The sequence below is a fragment of the Manis javanica genome, chromosome 2, assembly GCF_040802235.1.
Source record: "Manis javanica isolate MJ-LG chromosome 2, MJ_LKY, whole genome shotgun sequence".
NCBI lineage: Eukaryota > Metazoa > Chordata > Mammalia > Pholidota > Manidae > Manis > Manis javanica.
In genome coordinates this window covers 88,351,976-88,375,902 of record NC_133157.1, presented here as the reverse complement: position 1 = coordinate 88,375,902, position 23,927 = coordinate 88,351,976, and the positions used below count along the sequence as shown (strand labels likewise).

At 43.9% G+C, this 23,927-nt stretch overlaps 1 protein-coding gene across 2 annotated transcripts in view; it reads right to left on the bottom strand.

The window, feature by feature from the left end:
* The window catches only part of ROR2 (receptor tyrosine kinase like orphan receptor 2), a 199,491-nt gene that overhangs the window by 7,362 nt on the left and 168,202 nt on the right, over positions 1–23,927 (bottom strand). The window contains exons 5-7 of one of the 2 annotated variants that reach the window (XR_001855653.3): positions 6,748–6,875; positions 3,291–3,605; positions 2,007–2,218 (exon numbers count right to left, since the gene is read on the bottom strand). Coding sequence is in view for 1 of the 2 variants with exons in the window: in XM_017676241.3 (XP_017531730.1) it covers positions 1,973–2,218; positions 3,291–3,605; positions 6,748–6,875 (689 nt within the window). In the remaining variant the exon portion in view is untranslated. Of the gene's footprint in view, positions 1–1,972; positions 2,219–3,290; positions 3,606–6,747; positions 6,876–23,927 lie in introns of both variants that reach the window. The other variant, XM_017676241.3, reaches the window with a different exon arrangement.

Genomic DNA, 23,927 nt, shown 5'->3' with positions numbered 1-23,927 from the left:
TTATGGAGGCCGGAGGAGAGTCTGCGACCCTCAGGCCAGGATCAGAGATGTGAACACCATTTAAATATCTGTGCAACCATTTATTTTATCATTTTTTTCTTGAAATCACCAACAGAACATGCTTATTAATAATTGTAGTATTACAGAAAACGGAGTAATTCCTAATAACCTATTTCACCAAAGCCTACACCAGTCAATAGCCTGGTGTGCACCTAAAGTTTTCTGTGTATTTTAAGTTAAACATGAAACCACTGACACCCAACTATTCTGACATACAGAAGCAGCAGCTTCATATAGGTTTTCAAGGTCAACTTTTAAATAGAATTCATTTTTAGATAGATTCCTATCATCCACACTTCCTGCCCCAGTTTTGGGGCAGAATTGTGTGTGTGTGTGTAATACGTTTATTATATACAAACAGGTATGTAGCTAGACATCAACACAGTTAACAAAGACAGATAGCTCTGGGCATTCTTCAAGCAGCACACTATTCTGTGGATGGATGTACTGTCATTATCACCCAAGCCTCTACTGTAAACAACCAGTCTATTTCTTCTTTAGCTAGTAAAAGTGATTCTGAAATAAGTATCTTTGCATTTCTGCGCTGTAAGTGCAAATATTTCTGCCATATCAGATTCCTGGAATTTCCAGGTCAAAGAACATATGTGCTTTTATGTTTTATTTTAATTACAGAAGCAATAACTGCTCATCGTAAAAATGCCTTATATTTTAACATTTCTGTAAGGTCTTGGGAAATTGCTGCTAAAAGTTTGGTATGTGTCTTTGCAGAACTTCATGAAATAGGGGTCTCTATGTGTGCACACGCACACACGACAGAATTTTTACTCCTTTTGTTTCTTTTACAAAGAAAGAGGGAAAGGGAAGGGCAGGGAAGGAGGGGCGGGGGAAGAAGGAGCAGCAAGCAGACAGAAACCAGCTCTTGCCTGCAGCTCGCTTCTTTGCCTTAACAGGACATCATGAGCCTCCTTCCTCACGGGAAATTTTTTTAAACAACTGTAGCATTCAATAGAGTAGCTATACTATCATCTCACTTCTGACATTTTCATTCTTATTTCTGCAATGGACACACAATCTTGAGGATTTGTATGTGACCTGCTGAATTAAAGGGAGTGCCAAATTTGGAATGGCCAAGTTACACCACAAGCGGTAATGAATACCGCTTTTCACTTCCTTCAAGGGCAGGGTGGAGGCATGCCGGGCCCCAGGCCGCTAGGTTTCCAGGTGAATGTGAGCCTGGCTTTCCTTCACCTGTTCATCTCTTTATGCATCTGCTCACAGTAATTTAATGCCAACCATCTCCCTCCAGGTTCCAAAATGTAAGACCTAGAGAGCAACTGAATCTCAGGCATTGAGGCCAATGGGAGCTGGTAAAGTGACTAAAATGAGTGAAATAAAGATAGTAATCTTTGTAAAGTTTGCAACTACTAATGACACTCTTCTACTATTTATAATTTAACAGAGAAACTGCAGGAGAACTTGTTCAGAGATTTAAGATCTGTTTCTTCCTCACTCTGCCAAGTCTCTGTGCGGGAGCTAAATGGGGAGGAGGGGGGGAGGGGAGGGGTACCATGCCACCACCTCCGGACGGGCTACGGGGCTGGCTCTAACTGCAACAGGCATTTTTACTGATGTCAGAAAATACTGTGTGGAGATGTTAATGGAGAAACCAGATGCCAAACTGAATATCCCAGGACCACACACGGGGGCTGACAGAAGGCTTCCGATGTGAAAGCAGTCTCACAGGGTGAGGAAATGAGGGCTAGTTTGTACATTATTCTTCAGGCTTTGCAATAGTTCGAAATGTCCTATAATGACCAGATATTACCTTTATAACCACCACAAAGTCCATGGAGGTGCCACAGGGGAGGTGCCCACAGCCTCCTTCTCACATCACCACACAGAGCACTCAACAGTCAACACATTTTAAAAAAGAGAGAGAGGGAATACATACTACAGGAGGGCACGTCACACAGTTCCATGCGTACGTTTTTATTCTGTGTGAAGCACCAGGGCCCTTCCATCTGCCCGCCAGGGTTCCTGCAGTAGGCGTGCCCCCCTCCAAGCTCGGGGAAGTCTGCGCTGCTCAGCTGGTGGCTGTGGGGGTGCTGCAGTGCCCACGGCTGGCACTGGTGCCCCGACATGGTGGTGCTCACCGTCCCTCTGTACTCCGTGCCGGAGCCGTTGTAGCACTGATGGTCTGCAGGAGAGGATGTGTTAAGGGGCCCACAAAAGAAGAGAAAGCCCTCTCCTTTGGGGGTGAAGAGATAGCCTTCTTCAGCTGCTCCAGAAGAGAACAAGAGGACCACTTCACCTGTGGGCCCACAGTGGAGCTTCCGAAGGACCCCAGAGTTTTACATCACTCCCAAGAGAAGCACCATTCAAAGTAACAGCTCTAAGTAAATTCCCAAGTGCACAAATTACATTTGGGGCCATCATCTAAAGGGAAGAAGACACTTTGGAAGCTACTCTATGGCCCCGAATCCACCTCTGGGACCCATCACCCCATCCTGAATGAGAATGTCAACCCCATCTCCTGTTCAGTTGCCCCAGAAGTTAAACTGAACTGTGCTGGGGGGAGATGAACCTCCCAGATGCCCCCTCTGCCACCCAGGGAGGTCCACCTGCGTGTGAGCAGAGCCAAAGCATCACCCATGCCCCAGAGGACACAGCACTCTCTAGCCAGCCTGGGGCAGGGGGTGTTTGTTGAATAACATCACTTCTAGGGGTGCTTAGCGGCTGCAGGCACTGTTCAGAACTTCTAAATATCAACTCATTCAATCTTTCTTCCAGCTCCCGAGGGTTAGTAGCTATTACCCCACATAATACAAGGAATCGGTATGTAAACAACTTGTCCCAGATCATACAGAGTGAGTCCTGCAGCTGAGACCTCACATATGCAAGGTGCCTGGCCACACTCGGGGAGCCCCAGCCTCCCTGAGGAAGTAAACGCAGCCTCCTTTCTGGGTCCCCACTGGAGGAAGGGGCAACCCTGAGGCAATCAGTGATGAGCAGTGCTCCCGGGTTTGGAAGCCAACCCTCCCTCCTCTGCTGCTCCTGAGAGCCACAGCCACCAGGCACTGAGAGTGCCCCTGTCTAGCCCAGGCTCCCGGTGGGCAGAATGACTTACCCGAGTACCCAAGAAAGGAGGGCCCCACTGGGGTGCAAGCCTGGGGCCAATGCCCCCAAACCCCTGCTCCTCATGGGCCCCGTCCCCCCATGGTGGCCCGGTGTAAGGGCCAGGCCGTGGACCCATCAGCGCGGGGACTCACAGCGGCCCAGCCTCTCCGCCGGGATGCCGACGCGCATGCAGTTGGCCGCGTCCGGGCTCTCGGGCATGGGCAGCGCCTCGCACTTGGGCAGCTGCAGGCGCATGAGGATGAGCGGGTTGGAGCGCGCAATGGTGTACTCCTGGCGGCACAGGTCGCTCTCCAGCACCTCGCACTCGTCGCGGCACAGTTCGCGAGGCTTCGGCGCGCGGGAGCGCGCATCGCACAGCGGGAACACGAAGTGGCAGAAGGACGGGATGGCGAACTGTGAGCACTGGTCCGACAGGTGCGTGGACGTGCCGATCATGGTGAAGGCCGCTGCGGGGGCACACCGCGTCAGGTGGGGGGCCGCATCTCTCTCCCGGCGCCCTAGCCCCCACCCTGTGCAGACCTGGGAGAGGCACTCACAGAGGGCCCCAGGGAGCTCGTGAGCCGCACCACACCCAGGATGTCCCTGGTCCCAGGGCTTCACTTAGAAACATCAAAGGGTAAAAACAAAGAGGGAAATCCAAGCACTAAAACTCATCTGCAAGACTTCCGTGACAGGAGGATTCTTATTTCAGACCCAAAAGCCACTTCCTAAAGCCCTGTCCTGAACTGGGGGCCCCGCCATCACAGGGCAGCCTCTAGAAGCGGAGACTGGAGGAGGACCAGCCTTGGTCTTCCTGCAGCAGCCTGGGGGCCTCCGGAGAGCAGGCGGGGGCGCCCCCAGCAGAGGAATAGTGTGTGCCGGCAGATGGACGACCAGCACCCGCGACATACCCCTGAGAAGCAGAATGACGAAGGAGTGGCAGGGGGCGGGGTGCACAGGGGAGGGTTGGGGGGGGAGAACAGTGAGAGGAAGGGGTGGGGCTGCGGGGCCTGGTCTGGGTGGGTGAGGGAAGCCGCGTGGCCTGTGGCAGGTGGAAAGGTGCTCCTCCCCTCCCCTCCACAGCCGGTTTACCACGATCTGATGTGGGGCAGCTAAAGAAAGGGAAGCCCCTTGGCCTACAGCCTATGAGACCCGGCGAAAAACGGGAGAGGCTGGAATTAGTCTGGGAACCCAGCTGCATCCATGCCTTGGAGTGCCGCTCTTGGCGCGGCCAGCAGGTGGCGCTGCAAGTGCTCACTGCCTGAGCGACCCCAGGGCAGCTCCTCCGGATGAGCTGGCCCTGAGCCCCGCAGTCACTGCAGGGTAGGTGGACACTCAGTCCCTTCTAGACCTGTGTCTTTATCCATCCAGAGTGATTCTTGAGATGGCACCTTGGGGATGAAGGCCCACATGGAGCCTATAAAGAGGCAGTGAGGCGAATGGCCCCCGGAGTCTGGTAGCAGGCTTATGTCCGAGGCACTGCAGTGCGCCCGTCACATCGTCCTCGTCCTCTTGGTCCCCTCTGGCCAATATCAAAGTTGAGGAACAGCGGTTAGGCTGCAAGGACTCTGGAAGCTGGTCGAAGAACCCCGCTGGAAGCCGGCATAATCCCATCACCGGGGAGCTGGCAGCCACCAGGATGGCTGTCTCCCGTGTTGGCCTGGACGCCCAGGCAGGGAAAGACTGTCTGAGAAGGCCAAACCCGGGATTTCTTTTGGGTGCCCACTGACAGGATGTCATGGCTGGCCCTTTTAGGATTTCTCCTCCCCACAACCCGGGAACATATCCTGAGGCTTATTTCTGAACGTCATTGTAGGCACCGAGGAGGTCCTCATGTCCTGGCTCGTGTCCGCATGCATATGTCACCCTGAAGCACTCTTGGGCCCCCTTCCCTGGGAAGCCCCCAGAGTCCAGGGAACCAGTTCTGCCAAGCAGAACATCTCTACAGTCTCCAAATCACAAGTCAGTCAGTCTAGAGAAATTTATTTCTCCAAAAATCCACAAATCTAGATAATCCTCATTTTAAACTTTTATCTAAAAAATGCTACAAAATCAGTCTATTAGGATATCTGAGTTGTTTCACCCTCTAATCAATTCCTGAAGAAATAACTGAGTGGTACTTTTGTGTCTTGATTCAGCATTTGCTAATTAGTGGGATGCAAAATTAATTCTGGAGTCTGTGGCAAGCATTTTAAAAGATGATTAGAACAAAATGGAGGATGTCAGAGGGCATGGTTCATATTAAGGCTGTAACCAACTCTTTTCTTTAATGAAATAAAACTGAAGAGAAAAGGCCAAGTGCAATACTTCTGTTAAGGGTGAATGCTGTTTCTGTAACTCATTTCAGTTCTATGAAATACATGCATGCATGCACACACTAAGTCATAGTTTTTACTGCATGTCAGGGTTAACAAGGTTTGAGAAGTTCTACTTTAAATCTCCAATGAGAGATACTAATGTATTCAAAACATCCTCCCATTAGACCAACAGCACCTTCCAGGCCCCACCAGAACCTTCCATGACCATGACCTTAGTCCCTCCAGACTGAGGATGGAAATAAGGCCAGGGTTGACCTGGAGGTCAAAGGGCATTTCAGAGATACCTATGTGAGTTTCCAGTTGGGATCTGCGTTCTCACCCCTTCTCAGGGCAGCACTTTACAAGCCTCTCTGCAAACTATACACATCTCCCAGGGAGCCCAGCATCAGAGGAAGGCTGATGGGTCTAGTGGGCACCCAGGGTCAAGAACTGCTGTGTAGAGAACCCAGTTAGCCTGCAATATCTGTCCCCTTCACAAGGTTGTCCTTGCTCCTTGTACAGTCTGGAGAGAGAAATGTGCATGTGTTTGTGGGGTGCATAGGGACAGGAGGAGAAGGGCTTTGCAGGGCGTCTGGTCTAACTCACTGTCTCACTTCTCAAAGAATTCCCCCAAGAAGACCTTTACATCAACGTGTAAAAGTGGGTGTGTTGAGGGCTGACAACCAACCAGAGACGGTGACTCCTAAGAAATGGAGGCGAGCATCCTCTTTCCTAAATGATCTCACACCGTGAAGCAGGAAGCTGATGGCCTGACTGTTGCCTGGAAGCTGGGGCTCCCTCGGCTCTGAGTTTGCCGCAGCACCCTCCTGCACGGCCAACAGCCTGCAAACCTCTCTACCAAACAGCTCAAGTCAGTCCCGAGAACTTTTCAACAAGAGCAACTCTGAAAGGGTGCGAGAGTCAGGAAGGCAGGACAAGGAAGTGAAGTGGAGGGGGTGGTGGGCCAGCCTGCCTGCAGTGTGGTCACCCTTGGACAGAGGCCCTGGTGATATAGTGAGGTCAAGGCAGCTCAGGGCTCCGGACCCACACGGTTGGCCTGCTTAAGTATGTTAGAAGTATGGTCCATGTCATCTGCATCTGCTAACTTGAGCATGCATATGGCAGCATTTTAGGGTAATCTGTGATCAACTGCAACTGCTTGTACCAAAGGTCTCTGACTTTCTATTGCAAAACACCTGGAACAGGGCCATATTGTCTGAGGTAGTACAGGACACACACAGGTGGACGCCTACTCTATGGCAGGTGGCTGCGCCAGCACTCACAGTCTCACAACAAAGGCCTGCACTCCCACCTGTGATGCGGTTCTCAATCTCCCCCTGCATCTGCAGCGAGTCCACATAAATGGTCCGATTCCCAATGAAGCGCGCACAGGCGATGCCCCGGTACGGCTGGCAGAACCCGTCCTCGTGGTAGTCATCTCTGGTAAAGACACACAGTTTGTAAGTGTGGGGAAGGCGTTAAGTATCTCTGATTAGTTTCCTCTTCTTAAATACAGTATCTTAAGATCTAGCCATCTTGTTCCCTAGCATTTACCCAAATAAAATGAAAATTTATGTCCACACAAAAACCTGCACATAGGTGTTTATAGTAGTTTCCTTCATAATGGCCAAAACTCAGAAACAATCAGGATAACCGTCAGTGGGTGATGGACAAACTGTGGTACATCCAGATACTGGAATATTATTCAGAGCCCAGACCAAATGAGCCACGAGAAGACATGGAGGAGCCTTAAGTGCACTTTCCCAAGTGAAAGAAGCCAATCTGAAAAGGCTACGTACCGTATGATTCCAACTCTATGACATTCTGAAAAATGCAAAACTATGGAGACAGTAAAAATGTCAGTGGTTTCCAGGGGCTGGCGGGGAGGGATGAATAGGCAGAGCCCTGGGGGGCACTGTCATGGTGGGCACACGTCATCTGTACATTTGTCCAAACCCACAGAATGTACCTAATGTAAACTAGAGACTTTACTTAATAAAATATATCAATACTGGCTCATCAATTTTAGCAAATGCACCACAAGATATTAGTAACAGGAGGAAAGTGTGTATGTGCTAGGTACACATGATGGGGGGGCGGCGGTTATATGAGAACTCTGTTTCTTCTGTTCCGTTTTCCTGTAAATCTCAAATTGCTCTCAAATATAAAGTCTATTCACTTACATAAAATATCCAGCATCTTCAAGGGGGGATGGAACCAGGGGAGGACTGGGTGTGAAAGATGGAAAGTGTACACAAGTATTCATGTACACATACAAACATACACAGAATGTTAAACATGAACATGTTTCATCTGACCTTTAAACTGCACAAAAGCAGTACACTAACTCATAAATTTCCACTGATCGCAGCAAGGCTTTCATGAGAATAAAAAAACTTTAGGAATTAAATTGTAGGAGAGAAATCTCTGATATGGAGAAAAACAATGGAGAGGATTCCAAAAAGTCTGACCCTCAAACAATTTGCACGAGATGTGCTTATACAACAGGGTGGGACCCCATGATTGCTATGGAGACAGCACAGACTGTATGTACAAATCTGGGGGACAAAACAGGAGGCTCACCAAAGCACAGTCTGCCCCCTGCCATCAGCTCAAACTCCCAGGCCTGCAGGGACAGCCTGCCCACGTCCCTGCTGGCGGCTGTGCCAAATACTTTCCCACAGACCCTGTTAGTCCTGCCTTCAGCCGATGAGACCAGCCACTGTAAGTGCCCAGATGCCTTTTAAAGTGGCCCTCAGGATGCTCCAAGGAGACAGCTAGAGTGGGCACAGCAGCTGTATTAGGGCTGCCGTCTGCTGGGGAGCAAAGGAGAGGGGCCTGGGGCTTTCAGGACAAACCTCTGACGAGTGCCTCAGGCTTGTAATTAAGTGGCACGTTTTCTACCTAATCTGAAGACCTGCCCATTAGCCTAACACTTGCCATTCCATCCTATGCTGATTTAGACAAAGCCCAAGTGAACTCTGCACTGTGTGCAGTTCCACCAAATGACTCAGAAATGCCTGTCTGCCCTCGTACGGAAAACCTGCACACTAGTAACAGTGGAGACAGAGGGTCAGGCAGGCCACCTCTCTGCAGCCGCCTCTGGCTCTCTTCCTCCTCTGCTTCTTTTCAGTCCCTGAAGAAAATCTCTTTCACAAAGAAAAGAACCCAGAGCTATAAATAGTCTAAATAAGGAGCTCCTGGTGTCAGCAAGAGCCAGGGGGCCTTTATCTCAAGCTCACTGGCCATTATTTCTATGGGTCAAGGAATCCTTAATAGAGTTTAAATATGTAAGCACAGTGCTAACAATGCATAGTCAACCCATTCTGTTCACTCTTAGCAAGCTGGAGTTAAGTGTTGATTAAATTAAAACCAATGCCTATAGTTGCCAAATACACCAGCATGAGAATGAGTCAACTCTGCCCCGGTGTGTGCCCCACAGGCCATTCTTTGCAGGTTGGGTTCAGGGCACTTGCCCCCAACGCCAGGACAATCACTGAGATGCCCATACTCTGACGATCATCAGCTGAACCATGGTTTTGAGATTTGAGTCAGCCAGTCCTCAGGCTGACCCCACAAGAGTGAGCAATTTCTTTTCTCCACTTCAAAAGTGAAGGAAGAGAAAGCCTGGTCTCCCGCGGTAGGCTTCTCCCTGGTCACGAGCCCACAGGAAGCAGGAAGCAAAGGGTGTGGGGAAGACATGCTTCATGGAGCTGATGGCCACCCATCTGGGCCACAGCTAACTTGTTTCAGTGGGCTTCCAATCTGACTTTCAGAGAGAGTCCAAACACATAAACAGCAGTGGTTGGAAAATGATGTCCTTCAGGTTTTTGAGAAAACAAGTGGGTATTACTTTCTAGTTTCAAACCAAATTATGTTTTATCTTTACCTGGCATAGTGTGGGAACTCTGACAAGTGGAAGAGCTGGAAAAAGGCTGTAAAACTAGTCACTCAAGAGTCCAAAGAAAGGGATGAGATAGAAGCTGTCATCTATAAAAATACCCCAAACCACACAGTGAAATATATGCTCACCAAACTGCAGAATATCAATGTTACAGAAATTTAATTTTTGAAATTTACATTCCTAACTCTTCCAGGCACTGATGCAAGGCCTAGTGACACAGATTAAAAGGGAATTTATACACTAACAAATTCATGGTCAAGGAGAGGAGGGAGAGAAATAAGTACAGTATGGGTTAAAAAAAGCCATGGAATAGAAATGGGACACAGAGAGGAAGCCAAGGAAGGGGCCATCACACCGCGATGGAAAGTGCTTCTCTCTGGAGGGCCAGGAGGTGGGACGGCTGACCGCGCCTCCCCACAACAGGACAAGTGAAAATTAGAAGTTAGTTTGAAGAAAACCTTAGAAAAATGCCTGGATATAAATAATGAGTGGCCTTTAAAGGAAAGCCCTGCTCACTCTGAGCCTTCCTTGCCTTCACTTTCAGTGAGGCTGATAGGATCCTACAGTAGCAGAAGCCGAATGGCAGTGTTCAGTCACCAGAATTAAGGGGGCTGCATTTACTATAATACACAGCAGGGACAGAATGATAATCAGAGTGTTTTGAGCCACAGGGATCACAGAGAGCAGGTGTGATGATTAGTTTTATATGTCAACTTGGCTGGGTCTCTTGAGTGCCCAGATAGCTTGTCAAACCATTTATTAGATGGTATTAACAACAAATAGATTAAAACAGAAAAAAAGTTGTTAAACCTGACCAGTCAGTAGAAAATTTTCAAACAGAAACAAAGACAAAAATATTTACAAAAAATAAGCAGAGCCCTAGTGCGCTGTGGGAAAGTATAAGGGGCCTAACTTAAAGGCAGTCAAATCCTAGGAGGACAGGAGAGATGCAAGGAGTCAGGAAAGAGACGTGAAGAAATAATGATCAGTTTTTTTCCAAATTTGATTTAAAAAACAGTAAGACACTGATTCAGAAGTGTCAGTGAAAAGCAAGGAGGATGAATACCAAGGAAATCATGTCTAATCACATAATAGTCAACCTGCTGAAAACCTAGGATAAAGAGGAAAGTGGGAACATGACAAATAGTGGCCAACCCCTCATCAGGAGCAATGGAAACAGAGGACCAGGGAATGCAGCTTTAATGCGCTAACAGCAAAAATGAACTGTGAACCTGGAATACCATACTCAGCAAAAACATTCTTCAAATAAAAGGGTGTATTACCCAACAGATACAAAACATGAGTGCAGCTAATTTCAAAGCCTCATAATTTATGGACAAGAATTGACAGAACCGGAGGATGAAACAGAAAAGTCTGCAAGCATAGCTGGAAATGTTAACACCTGTGTCTCAGCAACTAATGGAACTGGACAAAAAAAGTAGTAAAGAAACATCAGTGGAAACACTACCCACCTCCTCGACCTAACGGACATTTGTAGAACAATACACAAAAATAGACAGTATACATGTTTCAGTGCACATGGCATGTTCATCCAGAGAGACTATGTGCTCAGCACAAAATAAGTCACAATAAACCTGGAAGAATTACAACCATAAAATCTCTGACCATACAGAATTAAATTAAAAGTCAGGAACAAAAAGTTATTTAGAAAGTCTCAAAATATTTGGAAATCAAATAGCTTACTTCTAAATAACCTTTGGGCTCAAAAAAGAAAATACAAGGAAAATAAAAGGGTATTTTAAATGGAATGTGAAAATGTAAAATATGAAAACTATAAAAGATACCAAAAATTTGTGGAATGCAGCTAACAGCAAGTTCTTTTCTTTCTCAGTGCAGTAATTAGAAATTTACAGATTTAAATGCTTGAATTAGCTATGGTTTTATACCTTAAGAAGTTAGAAAAAGAATGCCAAATTAAACCTGATGTAATTAGAAGAAAATACTAATGTCAAGAGCAGAAATCAATAAAATAGAAAACAATGGAAAAATCAATAAAGCCAAAAGTTAATTCCTTAAAAAATTAACAAAACTTAATGAAAAACTGATTAAGAAAAAGGAGAAAACTCACATTGCCAGTATCATAAATGTACAAGGGGACACCACCAGACGCTACAGATATTAAAAGATAGTAAGAAATAGTATGAACAAATATATGAACATAGATTCGACAACATGGAAAAAAATAACACATTCCTTGAAAAACATACACCAATATTAGAACAAATAGAAATAAAAACTCAGAGTAGTCCTAATTCTCTTGAGGAACTTGAAGTTGTAATAAAAAGCCTTCCCATACTAAAACTACAGCCTTGAATAACAGAAATTGGTGAATTCTGTCAAACATTTAAGGAAGAAACCTCAGCAATTTTACACAAACTCTTACAGAAATAAAGGAGTATGGGATACTTCCTAATTCATTTTATGAGGCCAGCACAACCTTGATACAAATACCTGACAAGGATGTCCCAGGGACATTACAGACCGAGATGCCTCCTGATCAAAAGGGGCACCGTGCTCCAAGAAATAATAGCAAACTGCACCCAGAAAAGTAAAAAGAAAATATACAAATGAATGATGGACCAATTGGGTTAACCCAGGAATACAAGTTATTTTGACATTTAAGAACCAATCACCAAAACCACAAAGAGGGAAATCATGCATAATCTCAGGTGACATAGAAAAAGCAGCTGACGGAGGCCAACACTCACTAAAGCTCTCAACAAAGAAAATAACTTTCTCAATCTAATAAAAAGTATCTACGAGAAAAATCATCTATAAGAAATCAATCAATCATCTATGAGAATCCTACCACAGATATGTTACTTAATGGTGATATAAGGAACATTTTCCCCATAGAAACAGAAACAAGACAAAGATGTCCACTTTTACCAATTCCATCCAACATTGCTGTGGAGATCTTAACCATTATGATCAGAGGATGAAGATAAGTATGATAGACCAATAGAGAGATACATAGATTGGTAGATAAATGGTCTACAGATTGAACTGAAGAAATAAACTCTCTTTACTCACAGATGATATCAAAATTTAAGTAGAAAATCCTAGGAAATATATTTAAAAACTACTAAAACTTATGAATTTAGTAAGGCCACAAATAAGGTCAATATAATTTTACCTCTGTATGTGAAAAACAATTAGCAAATGAAATAAATAAATAAATATATATATATATATATATATATAATTTACAGTAATGTTAAAAATACATGAAAGAGTAATCAGAGCCAGAATGTAAGATGGTAGGTTCCAGGAGCTGCAGGGAGAGGCAGTGAGTGTTTAATGGATACAGTTTCAGTTTGTGAAGATGAATGTTCTGGAGATGGATGTCATGATGGTTGCACAACAATGTGAATGTATTTAATGTTACAGAAGTACGCACTTAAAATGCTTAATTATTAGGAGTAAACTTAATAAAATTTGTACAAGACCTCTACACTTAGAACTTCAAAACCCTGAAGAGAAAAAGAAAACCTAAACAAATAGAAATATATACCATGTTCATGGATTGGAACACTCAATAATTTTAACAAGTCAGTTCTCCAAACCACAAAAGACTCCGAATAGCCAAAGTTATCCTGAGAAGGAAGAATAAAGTTGGGGGAATGAGACTCCCCAACTTCAAGCTCTACTACAAAGCCACAGTAATCAAGACAATTTGGTACTGGCACAAACAGACCCATAGACCAATGGAACAGAATAGAGAGCCCAGATATAAACCCAAGCATATATGGTCAATTAATATATGATAAAGGAGCCATGGATATACAATGGGTAAATGACAGCCTCTTCAACAGCTGGTGTTGGCAAAACTCAACAGCTACATGTAAAAGAATAAAACTGGATTATTGTCTAACACCATACACAAAAGTAAACTCAAAATGGATCAAAGACCTGAATGCAAATCATGAAACCATAAGAACTCTTAGAAGAAAAATTAGCAAAAATCTCTTGAATATAAACATGAGCAACTTTTTCCTGAACGCATCTCCTCAGGCAAGGGAAACAAAATAAAAAATGAACAAATGGGACCAGGTCATGCTAAAAAGCTTCTGTACAGCAAAGGACACCATCACCAGAACAAAAAGGCATCCTACAGTATGGGAGAATATATTTGTAAATGACATATCTGAAAAGGGGTTAACATCCAGAATATAAAAAGATCTCACACACCTCAACACCCAAAAAGCAAATAACCCTATTAAAAAATGGGCAGAGGATCTGAACAGACACTTCTCCAAAGAAGAAATTCAGTCGGCCAACAGGCACATGAAAAGATGCTCCACATCGCTAATTATCAGGGAAATGCAAATTAAAACCACAATGAAATACACCTCACACCAGTTAGGATGGCCAACATAGAAAAGACTAGGAATAACAAATGCTGGCAAGGATGCAGAGAAAGGGGTACCCTCCTACACTGCTGGTGGGAATGTAAACTAGTTCAATCATTGTGGAAAGCAATATGGAGTTTCCTCAAAAAGCTAAAAATAGAAATACCATTTGATCCAGGAATTCCACTCCTAGGTATTTACCCTAAGAATGCAGGAGCCCAGTTTCAAAAAGACATATGCACCCCTATGTTTATTACAGCACTATTTGCAATAGCCAAGAAATGGAAGCAACCTAAGTGTCCATCAGTAGATGAATGGATAAAGATGTGGTACATATTCACAATGGAATATTATTCGGCCAAAAGAAGAAAACAAATCCTACCATCTGCAACAACATGGATGGAGCTAGAGGGTATTATACTCAGTGAAATAACCTAGGTGGAGAAAGACAAGTACCAAGTAATTTCACTCATCTGTGGAGCATAAGAACAAAGAAAAAACTGAAGGAACAAAACAGCAGCAGACTCACAGTACCCAAGAATGGACTAACAGTTACCAAAGGGAAAGGGACTGGGGAGGGTGGGTGGGAAGGGAGGGGTAAGGGGAATAAGGGGCATTACGATTAGCACACATACTATAGGGGGGACATGGGGAAGGCAGTATAGCACAGAGAAGACAAATAGTGACTCTATAGCATCTTACTATGCTGAAGGACAGTGACTGTAATGGGGTATGTGGTGGGGACTTGATAATGGGGGGAATCTAGTAACCACAATGTTGCTCATGTGATTGTATATTAATGATACCAAAATAAAATTTATTTATTTATTTATTTATTTAAAAAAAGAAGGTCAGTTCTCCAAAATGCGATACCACCTCATCAAATCATAACAGGATTTCCCCCTCAAATTACTTTCAATTACAAAGGAGAAAAACAAACTGTATTATGAGAAAAATGGATTTTACCCAAGTGAGCAAAATTAACATTACAATAATGGATAAACTGATACCAGGTACTTCCAGGTGTGATTTTAGTCAGAAATGCATAACCACAATCTAATCATGAGTAAACATTGGCCAAACTCAAATTTAGAGACAGCGTATACAATAACTGCCCTTCATCAAAAATGTCGATGTGATGAAAGGTTGAGGAACTGTTTCAGAGGGAAGGAGACTAGAGCAGTATGGTGAAAATCCTGTACTGAGGAGCAGGATCTAAATAGCATTACTGTGACATTAAAGATGTGGGAGTACAATGGCAATTCAAAGACATATATCTTGAATTGGAAACAGTTCTAAGGGAATATTGTTGAAGGGAATACACACAGCAGTATTAAGGGGCAAAAGGGTGTAATAAGTGCAACCCACTCTCAAATAGTTCAGAAAAACTAATAATTGCAAATATGCATAGAAGAAATGAGTCAAATATGGCAAAGTTATAAAAATTGGTAAACCTGGGTAAAGAGCACATAGTATTACTTATTACTATTTTTGTAACTTTTCCATAGGTTTGAAGTTATTTCAAAATCAAAAGTTAAAAGAATTCCCAGTAGGCTCTTTTGTAGAAATTGGCAAATTTATTCTAGAATTTATATGCAAATGCAAAGGTACTAGAATAACCAAAACAATCATGAAAGAGAAGAATAATTATGGTTTCTTGACACTACCTGATTGTAAGAGTTACTATTACATTACAATTATCAAGACAATGTGGAATTGGGGTGTAAAGACAGATCAACAGAATATGACAGAGAACCCCAAAACAGACCTTCACATATGATCGCCTGATATTCAATAACATCACCAAGTCATTCAAGGAGAACAGGACAGTCTTCTCAAAAATGGTGCTGGAACGACTAGATAATTATATGGAAGAAAACTCAAATCTGTAACTCACCACTGTACACAAAAATTGCTTTTAAGATGAATCTCAGGTCTAAACATAAGAGTTAAAATTATAACATGTACAGAAGGAAACATGGGAGAAAATCTTTATGGTATTGAGGTAGGCAAAGGTAAAGATTTCTTAGACATGATGCATAACAGAAAAAAATGATCGATTTAACAAAATTAAATTTTCCTGCTCATCAAAAGACAGCATTAGAAAATAAGCAGGCAAACCACAGGCAAGCAGGAAGCATTTTATACCTCTGACAGAGGAACTGTATACAGACAAGATTCCCATAACTCAATAAGAAGACAAACACCCAGTAAAACAGGGCAAAGGGCCCAACAGATAGTTCACAAGAGTGTGGACTGAAAAGATGGTTTCATTTTTAGTGATCAAGGAAATGTAAATTAAACTACTGTGACCATCACAGCCCAAGACACTAAATAGCTAAAATTAAATCACTGATGACATCAAATGCTGACAAGGATGTGGAGCAACCGGGAAGATCATATATTGCTGGTGGCAGTGTAAGACCACTCTGGGGAAGAGTTTAGCAGTTTCTTATTCAGTTTATATGTAATTTACCATCATACATATTCACAAAAATACTTGACCACAAATGTTCACAGCAGCTTTATTTACAATTGCCCTAAAATGGAAACCCATATGTCCATCAACAAGTAAACAGATAAACATACTGTAGCACCTTCATACAACAGAATACTTATCATCAATAAAAAGGAGTAAACCACATAGGAATCTTTCAGATATTATGCTTTGTTCAAGAGCCCAGACATACGAGTTTCCAAAAAGAATGTAAGTAGCACAAGGCAGGAATTTTTTGTGTTTGATTATTTCCGTCACTGTTGTATCCCCAACACCTTGGACCAGGCTTGGTACATAGTTGGCCCTCAATGTAAAGTTGTTAAATGAATGGATAAATGAATGAATAATTTCCTTGAAAACTAGACACCATACTTTATATTTCCCTTAACTTCCAAGATGAAATACTCCTAGCATCCACTTATACTGATGTCATATTAGACACAGCAAAAATGTCCATTTGGTCCAAGTTCATGTCATAAAACCCAAGTCAGTGGAACCTTTCAGAAACACTGGCTTTTGTCACGGCCATCGCTAAGGCCAGGATCACACAAGGCGGCCAGAGGCAGAGGGACAGTGGCTCCCATGTTACCATTTCCCTGGGAAGTAAATGCTCTCTTCCCCCATACTCAGGGGGCCGGTCCCTCTCAGGCAAAGCTGGGAAGGTTTTACTTCCTTGAGTGACTTTGGAGGTCAGTGTGCAAATAGCTATTATCCACACATAATAGGGTATGTTAGCTAATACATGTGGCTCAAGTGAAGACAAGAAGACTTAGTGGGATCACTAACTGTGTTATCTCAAGTGCTAACATGACCCTGAACTAACACACACTGTCATCTGTGAGACTGTCTGGCCCAAACTGAAGAACATGTGCATATACTCTCCAGTGATGTACCAATGTGTGTTTAGCCACTTTTTGCCTTTATCACATAATCTCAAATTGAATTACGTTTCTATCTTTTATTCAAGTGTTCTGTACTCTGGAATTTAAAGAAAGCTACATTTTCCAGAAAATAGAACCTAGCATAACAAGAAGTCATGGGGAAAAAAATCAGGTTGGCTTCTCTCCTCCAACTCAAGGTGACTAGGCTGGTGGTTTACTGGCTTTAACACCAAATGCAAATATCAGCCGTTGCCTGAGTTCATTTGCTTACCAACAGTAAGGCAGCTGGATTTCTCCTGAAGTCATTTTTAATTACTGGCTGGTCAGTTGGCAGTTTCAATATTTTTATAGTGCTATTTTCCTGTAATTAAGATAAAGTTTGAACTAGACTTAAGACAATTCCCCAAAAATAGCAGTAGATGGAATTTGAAGTAGGAGATGGCTAAGTTCCATTTAGACACACAGAGTCTGGAGTCAGCTGCCAGGACATGCCCAATATGTAGCTGGATTTGGGGGCCTAGAGATGGAAGGTAAGTCAGACTGGGAGACGAAGATCCCAGGCTCATGAGCATTTGGGTAGAGAATGGCAGAAGCCTTGGGGTGACCTGCAGTTTGTGAAGTAAGAAAATAAGAGGGCTCAGTGCACAGCTCCAAGGGAGGTGATTTCCCAGAGGCCAATAATCAACATCACTTTTAATTGTCCAAAAAGACAATATACTTTTCTTAGGCAGGCACTTGTTCAAGCACACGATGTGTGCACACTCTGTCGGTGTGAGGTTGGCCCAGGACAGCAGCACATGAAACATGGGAGCTAATGCTCCGGCTTCAGGGGGCACATATCACTACCCACCGTCATGTACCCCACCACCCCGCTACCCCATCACCCACCACCATGCCAACTCCAACCCCCTACCCCACTCTACTGCCCTGCTACTCCATTAGCATGCCACCCTGCCACCATGACAGCCCACCAGGCTACCTTACTGGTATATGCATGGGTCTATAATCTCAAAAATGAACCACTTTTTAAAATGAAACACACGCATGAAATGTGAAACAACATGGCCTCACATTAATCCCCTTGCATTACCTAAACTGCTACCTGAATAAGCTGAAATAACCCTGTCTTTGAACCTACATACATGGAGACACAGTCTGTTCTGAAAGCCCTCTTCCCCATATATACTCCCTCTTCCCACCTTCAAATGGAAGGAAGGGACACAATGTTGGACTAGCAATAAATCTGTTAACCTCTGAGGGCTCCACCCCCTACTCTTCTCTACAAACACAACCTGAGGCCCACCACATGCCAGTATCCACATGTGTGGACTTGTGAAGGCAGCAGCCAGTGACAGAATGATGGGCTTGCTGGGTGAGTCACCCACACCGCTCACAGTCACATTTCAGAACCTGCAGCAGCGAGTGCCAGCTCAGACTTGCTGTACCTGGGGACCAACCATGGCAGCATTACTGCTGGGACTCCAGCTGCAGGTACGGGGGAACCCCCACTTGGACTCCAGCTGCAGGTACTGGGGGAACCCCCACTGGGACTCCAGCTGCAGGCATGGGGGGAACCTCCACTGGGACTTCAGCTGCAGGCAAGGGGGGAACCCCCACTGGGACTCCAGCTGCAGGAATGGGGGAACCCCCACTGGGACTCCAGCTGCAGGTACAGGGGGAACTCCACTGGGACTCCAGCTGCAGGCACAGGGGAAACCCCCACTGGGACTCCAGCTGCAGGTACAGGGAGAACCCCCACTGGGACTCCAGCTGCAGGTATGGGGGGATCCCCCACTGGGACTCCAGCTGCAGGTATGGGGGGAACCTCCACTGGGACTCCAGCTGCAGGCATGGGGGGAACCCCCACTGGGACTCCAGCTGCAGGTACGGGGGGACACCTGCAGACCAACAGTGAGCGTGCTCTCCACCAACGACCAGGACCCGAGTCACAGCACAGGATGAGCTGCATCATCTGGTGACAAAGCAGAACTTGTGGGCGGCTCTGCCTTAAGCCCACTGACTCTCCCTCTGTCTGTCTTCCATTTAACTTCCAGACATAGCATGAAGGAGGTGGTGGTCAGTCTATGGAACAAAACCACAGCCAATGGGGAGGGAAAGTCACAGACACTGCCAATGGGCCAGTGACTCAGGCCAGAGAAGGCCATCGGCCAGCACGAAGTTAGCAGATCGGTTCACCAACACATTAAAAGAATAACTCACCCTGACCGAGTGGATTTGGGTCTAGAACTGTAAAGTTATTCAATAACAGCAACTCTATTATGTAATAACATTAATATGTCAAAAGGAGAAAACCCACACAAGCACCTTCATATCTAAAAAAGTAGTTGCAAAAATCAAACTTCCTTGCAATTCCAGTAAAAGCATGAACTGACAAAATTCATATGGAAGAATTTCATATGAATGAAGGACTATGAGGCTAAGGACCACATAGGCTGGCCCTAGACACTGAGTGCCCTGGCTTACTCCACTGTTTAAGTACCCAGCTATGGTGATATTTCCTACGGCAGCCAGGCTAACACACCTACTCCACTCCTGTGCCATTTCCCTAATTTAACCTGACCGTTGCCTTCTGCTCTTTCTTATGTAACAGGAGCCCTGGCAAATGGCACAGACCCATGACTTAAACAACGGTCTGACTTCTCACTATTCACTGTCATGGAAGAGAGAGATCTCTGTGGCCTCTTCCTCTTTGTATAAGGACAACAGTAGTATCAGATAAGGATTTGGGGGGCTGGGACACAATTCTGCCCATAGCAGGTGAAAATCTTCCTCTACACACAGAAAGATACGTTCTAAAGCTATACTGATAGAATAGTGTTATTATTCCAGGTACCGAAGCCACTGGAATAAAGTAGAGAGCATAGAAGATTCACGTGTATGGAAATTTCACATATGACAGAGATGATATTAAATTTAATGATTACAGATGGGGCAATTCATTAGGCGCTGTCCAGGCACCAGGCCACTGACACAGAAAAATAGTTAATACAATCCTAGATATTCTAGCATAAAAATCAATTATGGATGGAATAAAAACTATGTAAAAAGTTATATCTAGAATATACTTTAAAAATTATGCAAATCAGTAAGAATGAGACAAATATCCTTATGAAAAATGGACAAAATATAGTCTATTCTGGTTATTCGCAGTAGTTATTTTTTAATAGTCATCACAAACAATTAGCAAACACTGAGCCATTGCTCTTGGGGAAATACAGAGATAGTGTTCTGTAAGTCCGTGGTTATCCATTTGCACCAGTCGATCAATACAGAATCTGTTTAATGTGTGCCTCTATTTAAAGACATGTCATTTAATAATGTGAGCTGATGATTCATTACCATTGAGCTCACAGCCACCATGACTCACACCTGAAGGAAGCTTAGCTACTGAAGGCATGTCCTCCATAGGACACACCCCAGCCTTCTGGAGCTTAGGAGCATGAGATGGCAATTCAGCTCTACACTTGGTGCCATTCCAAACAGCAAAATCACCAAGAAAAAGCCCCAACTGGAAACAGACAGCACAAGAGCCTTGTTCACAGTAGGAGAGCTCCAACATGAGGAAAGGCCTGGCTGGGGACCTGTGCGTGGGTGGTGCACATTTTTCACTGCTCTGCACATGTCCACAAGTGACTGTGAAAACACCCCGAAATCCTGACTTTGGGGTTACAAAGAAATTTCAGTGAGTAGAAGAATACTCAGGTATGGAATCCACAAATGAAAAAGACAGACTGTATAGGAACAGGCAATTCAATAGCTATCAAACCAACAAAATACATTCAACTTCACTACTTACTGATGGGATCAAAGGTAAAACTACTATTTGACACTCAAGACATCCACAAAATTTTAAGTTCTGATATTACCATGTGCAAGAAAATGTGGGGAAATGACTTGTGCTTTGCTGGTGGGCTATGAATTCCACAGCCACTCTGGAGGGCAATCCAGTCACACCTGGCAAATTCGACTCCAGATGTCTGTCGCTGGGGGACTCTTGCCCACAAAGACAAAAAGACATGGACAGAAGTTCATGTGAGACAGTATGTACTAGTGAAAAAAACCTAACTTTCACACACAGGGCACATGGATGATTACAGTGGGATTGACTCACAGAATGTTATATTGTATATTCATTAAAATGAGCATAACCTACACGAATTACCATGGACTACCAGGTTGGAAAATCCTTCTCACCAACCAAAAAAGACCATACCTATGTGCTATTTACAAGAGACCTACTTATTAAAACAGAACACAAAGTTGAAAAAAAGTGGTACAGCAATAGTAAAAGAAGCTCCTAGCAAATGCAACTAAAAAAAAAGAAAGTAGGTGTAACAGCATTATTGTTCAGCAAAACTGAATTCAAACCAAGAAAAGCATAAAAAGGGATACAAAAACAAAAACAGAATGGACCACTTTCATGTGTCTTCAGATGTCTACACCCATGAGGACAAGATACTTTCAGCAACACACTTAACACACGTGATCTAATACATGAATCAATTTATGTGTGACCATCAGAGCACACTTATTTAATTGAAACAACAGGAAATATTCACAAATATGGACCATATCTAACTGGTCACAAAGAAAATCTCAACAAATTACCAAAAGTAAAATACATCCCAAATTTACTGATAAAATCAGAAAATAACACAAATTAAAAGCCTATGTGCCTGGGCAGAAAAAGATGTAGTCAAACTAGTATTCAGAGGATACTTTGTAGTTATAAACAATTTGTTTGAAAGTTTAAAATGACTGATAAAACTTACTTTTTCAAGAAGTTAGAATGACATAGAGATAACTTGAACCGCTACACACACACCAGAATGGTTCAACTTATAAAGACTGGTGAGACCAAATGTAGGTGAGCAAGTGCAGGGACCCGCGGTGAGGGTGGAAAGCAGCCCAGCCACCTTTGGGAAAGGTCTGGTATTTCTTACAAAACTCAGCACATGAACGCTCCCTAAGCCAGCAATTCTACTCCTACAAATTCATACCCAACAGAAATGAAAGTATGTCTGCAAAAAACCGGTATGAGAATATCCAAAGTAGCTTATTCATACTAGTCAACAGACACAATCTGCTCATGTGTCCATCAACAAAACGAATAAACCAACTGGTAGAGTCATACAACGGAACACTATTCCACAGTAAAACGCTGTGACCCACTGATACACGTGCAACATAGATGAGTCTGGAAACATTATGCTAAGTGAAGGAAGCCAGGCTTCAGTGGCTTTGTGCTGTAGGATATCATTTCTATGAAGTTCTAAGACATGCAAAATAGTCCATGGCAGAGAAAAATCAGAACAGTGGTTGCCTGGAGAGGAGGGGAGTTGACTACGAAGCTTAATGATGGAACTTTCTTGAATGATAGGATGTTCTGTGCCTGGAGAGGGGTTTGGGTTGCCAAGGTTTTGCATCTCTTGGACTTTATTGATGGAATATTAAAATTTGTGCATTTCATTGCATGCAAGTTTTGATCCAGAAAGAAGAAACAAGAGCCCTCAGAGAGTGAGCCCTTTAATGATTCCCACGCTGAAATACTTCAGGGTAAGTGTACAGATGCCGGCAACTCATTGTGAAATGCATCAGAAAAGTAAGATGGACTGATGTGCAGAGACAGATGGTAAGATAAACAGTGAAGTGAGCACAGAAGAACGTGAACGGTGGGGTCTAGTTGGTAGGTGTGTTACTGGATGTGCTCACCATAAAATTCCTTCCACTTTCCCGTATCTTTGAAATTTTGCATAATAAAAATATTAGGAAAAAAAGAACATCTCAAAGCAGAAAAAAGGGGTCTTTGATAGGACAATTCAATTCAGACATTAATTTTCACCCAATTTATCTCAAAACTCATTGTAATTCCAATCAAAATACCATCAGAATTTTTCAAGGAAATTAGGGTGTTCTTTAACAAGACACAACATAGAATCCCGCATGGTAATTATTGACAAAGGACAGAAAATTTTAGTTTTTATAAGATCAAGAAATAAGACCTAAATAATTGTTGGAAATCATTAGAAGATGAGGCTTGCAAGGGCAGTGGGCCAGGGCCATGACGAGACAGCTGGCAGAGCAGCCACCAGTGCCAGGACCAGAGGCCCCTGCTGATGGGGCCAGAATAAAGCTGTGGGTGCCCATTTCCTCCCTCAGAGCAGCAGAACAAACAGATGGAAATCCCCGGGAAGAGGAGGAGACACAGGCCTCGCGGGCTGTGGCAGGGAAGAGACGTGCACACACACACACACACACACACCCCTCACAGGCTGGCTACAGAGGTGCCTCCTGAGCTCCTGCACAGTCCACCCTTCAGACACCCCCATTAGGAGAACTGTCTCAGGAGCAGACAGGGAGGCTCCTGCAGATAAGGAAAAGAAGAAATCCCCTTACCACAGGCACAGTCTCTGGACAGAGACCAGCAGGGAATTTAAGCCACAGTGACACACGTGTAATTAAACATGCTAAGTACAGCATTGCTTATGTAAACAAGTGAGTAAGATGAGCTGACATATCTCCTGGGTGCATATACGTGCTGACTGGGGAGGAAGGCCCTGGTCTGGCACATCCACATGACAACGGAGGGTCCTGGGACACAGGCGGAGAGGTGCGGTCGACAGACTTCCACTTTACCAGAGCCTCCCGAATTATTTAGAGGGCTGGCCCATGTAATCCAATTAAAAATAAGACAAATGTAAAAATATTGTTACATGTTTGTATAAAATCTAAATATGTAAATATATTTGATATTTATATGCTTCAAAAATTACAACTAAATGTTATTTACAATATACTATATATATTTCTATTATA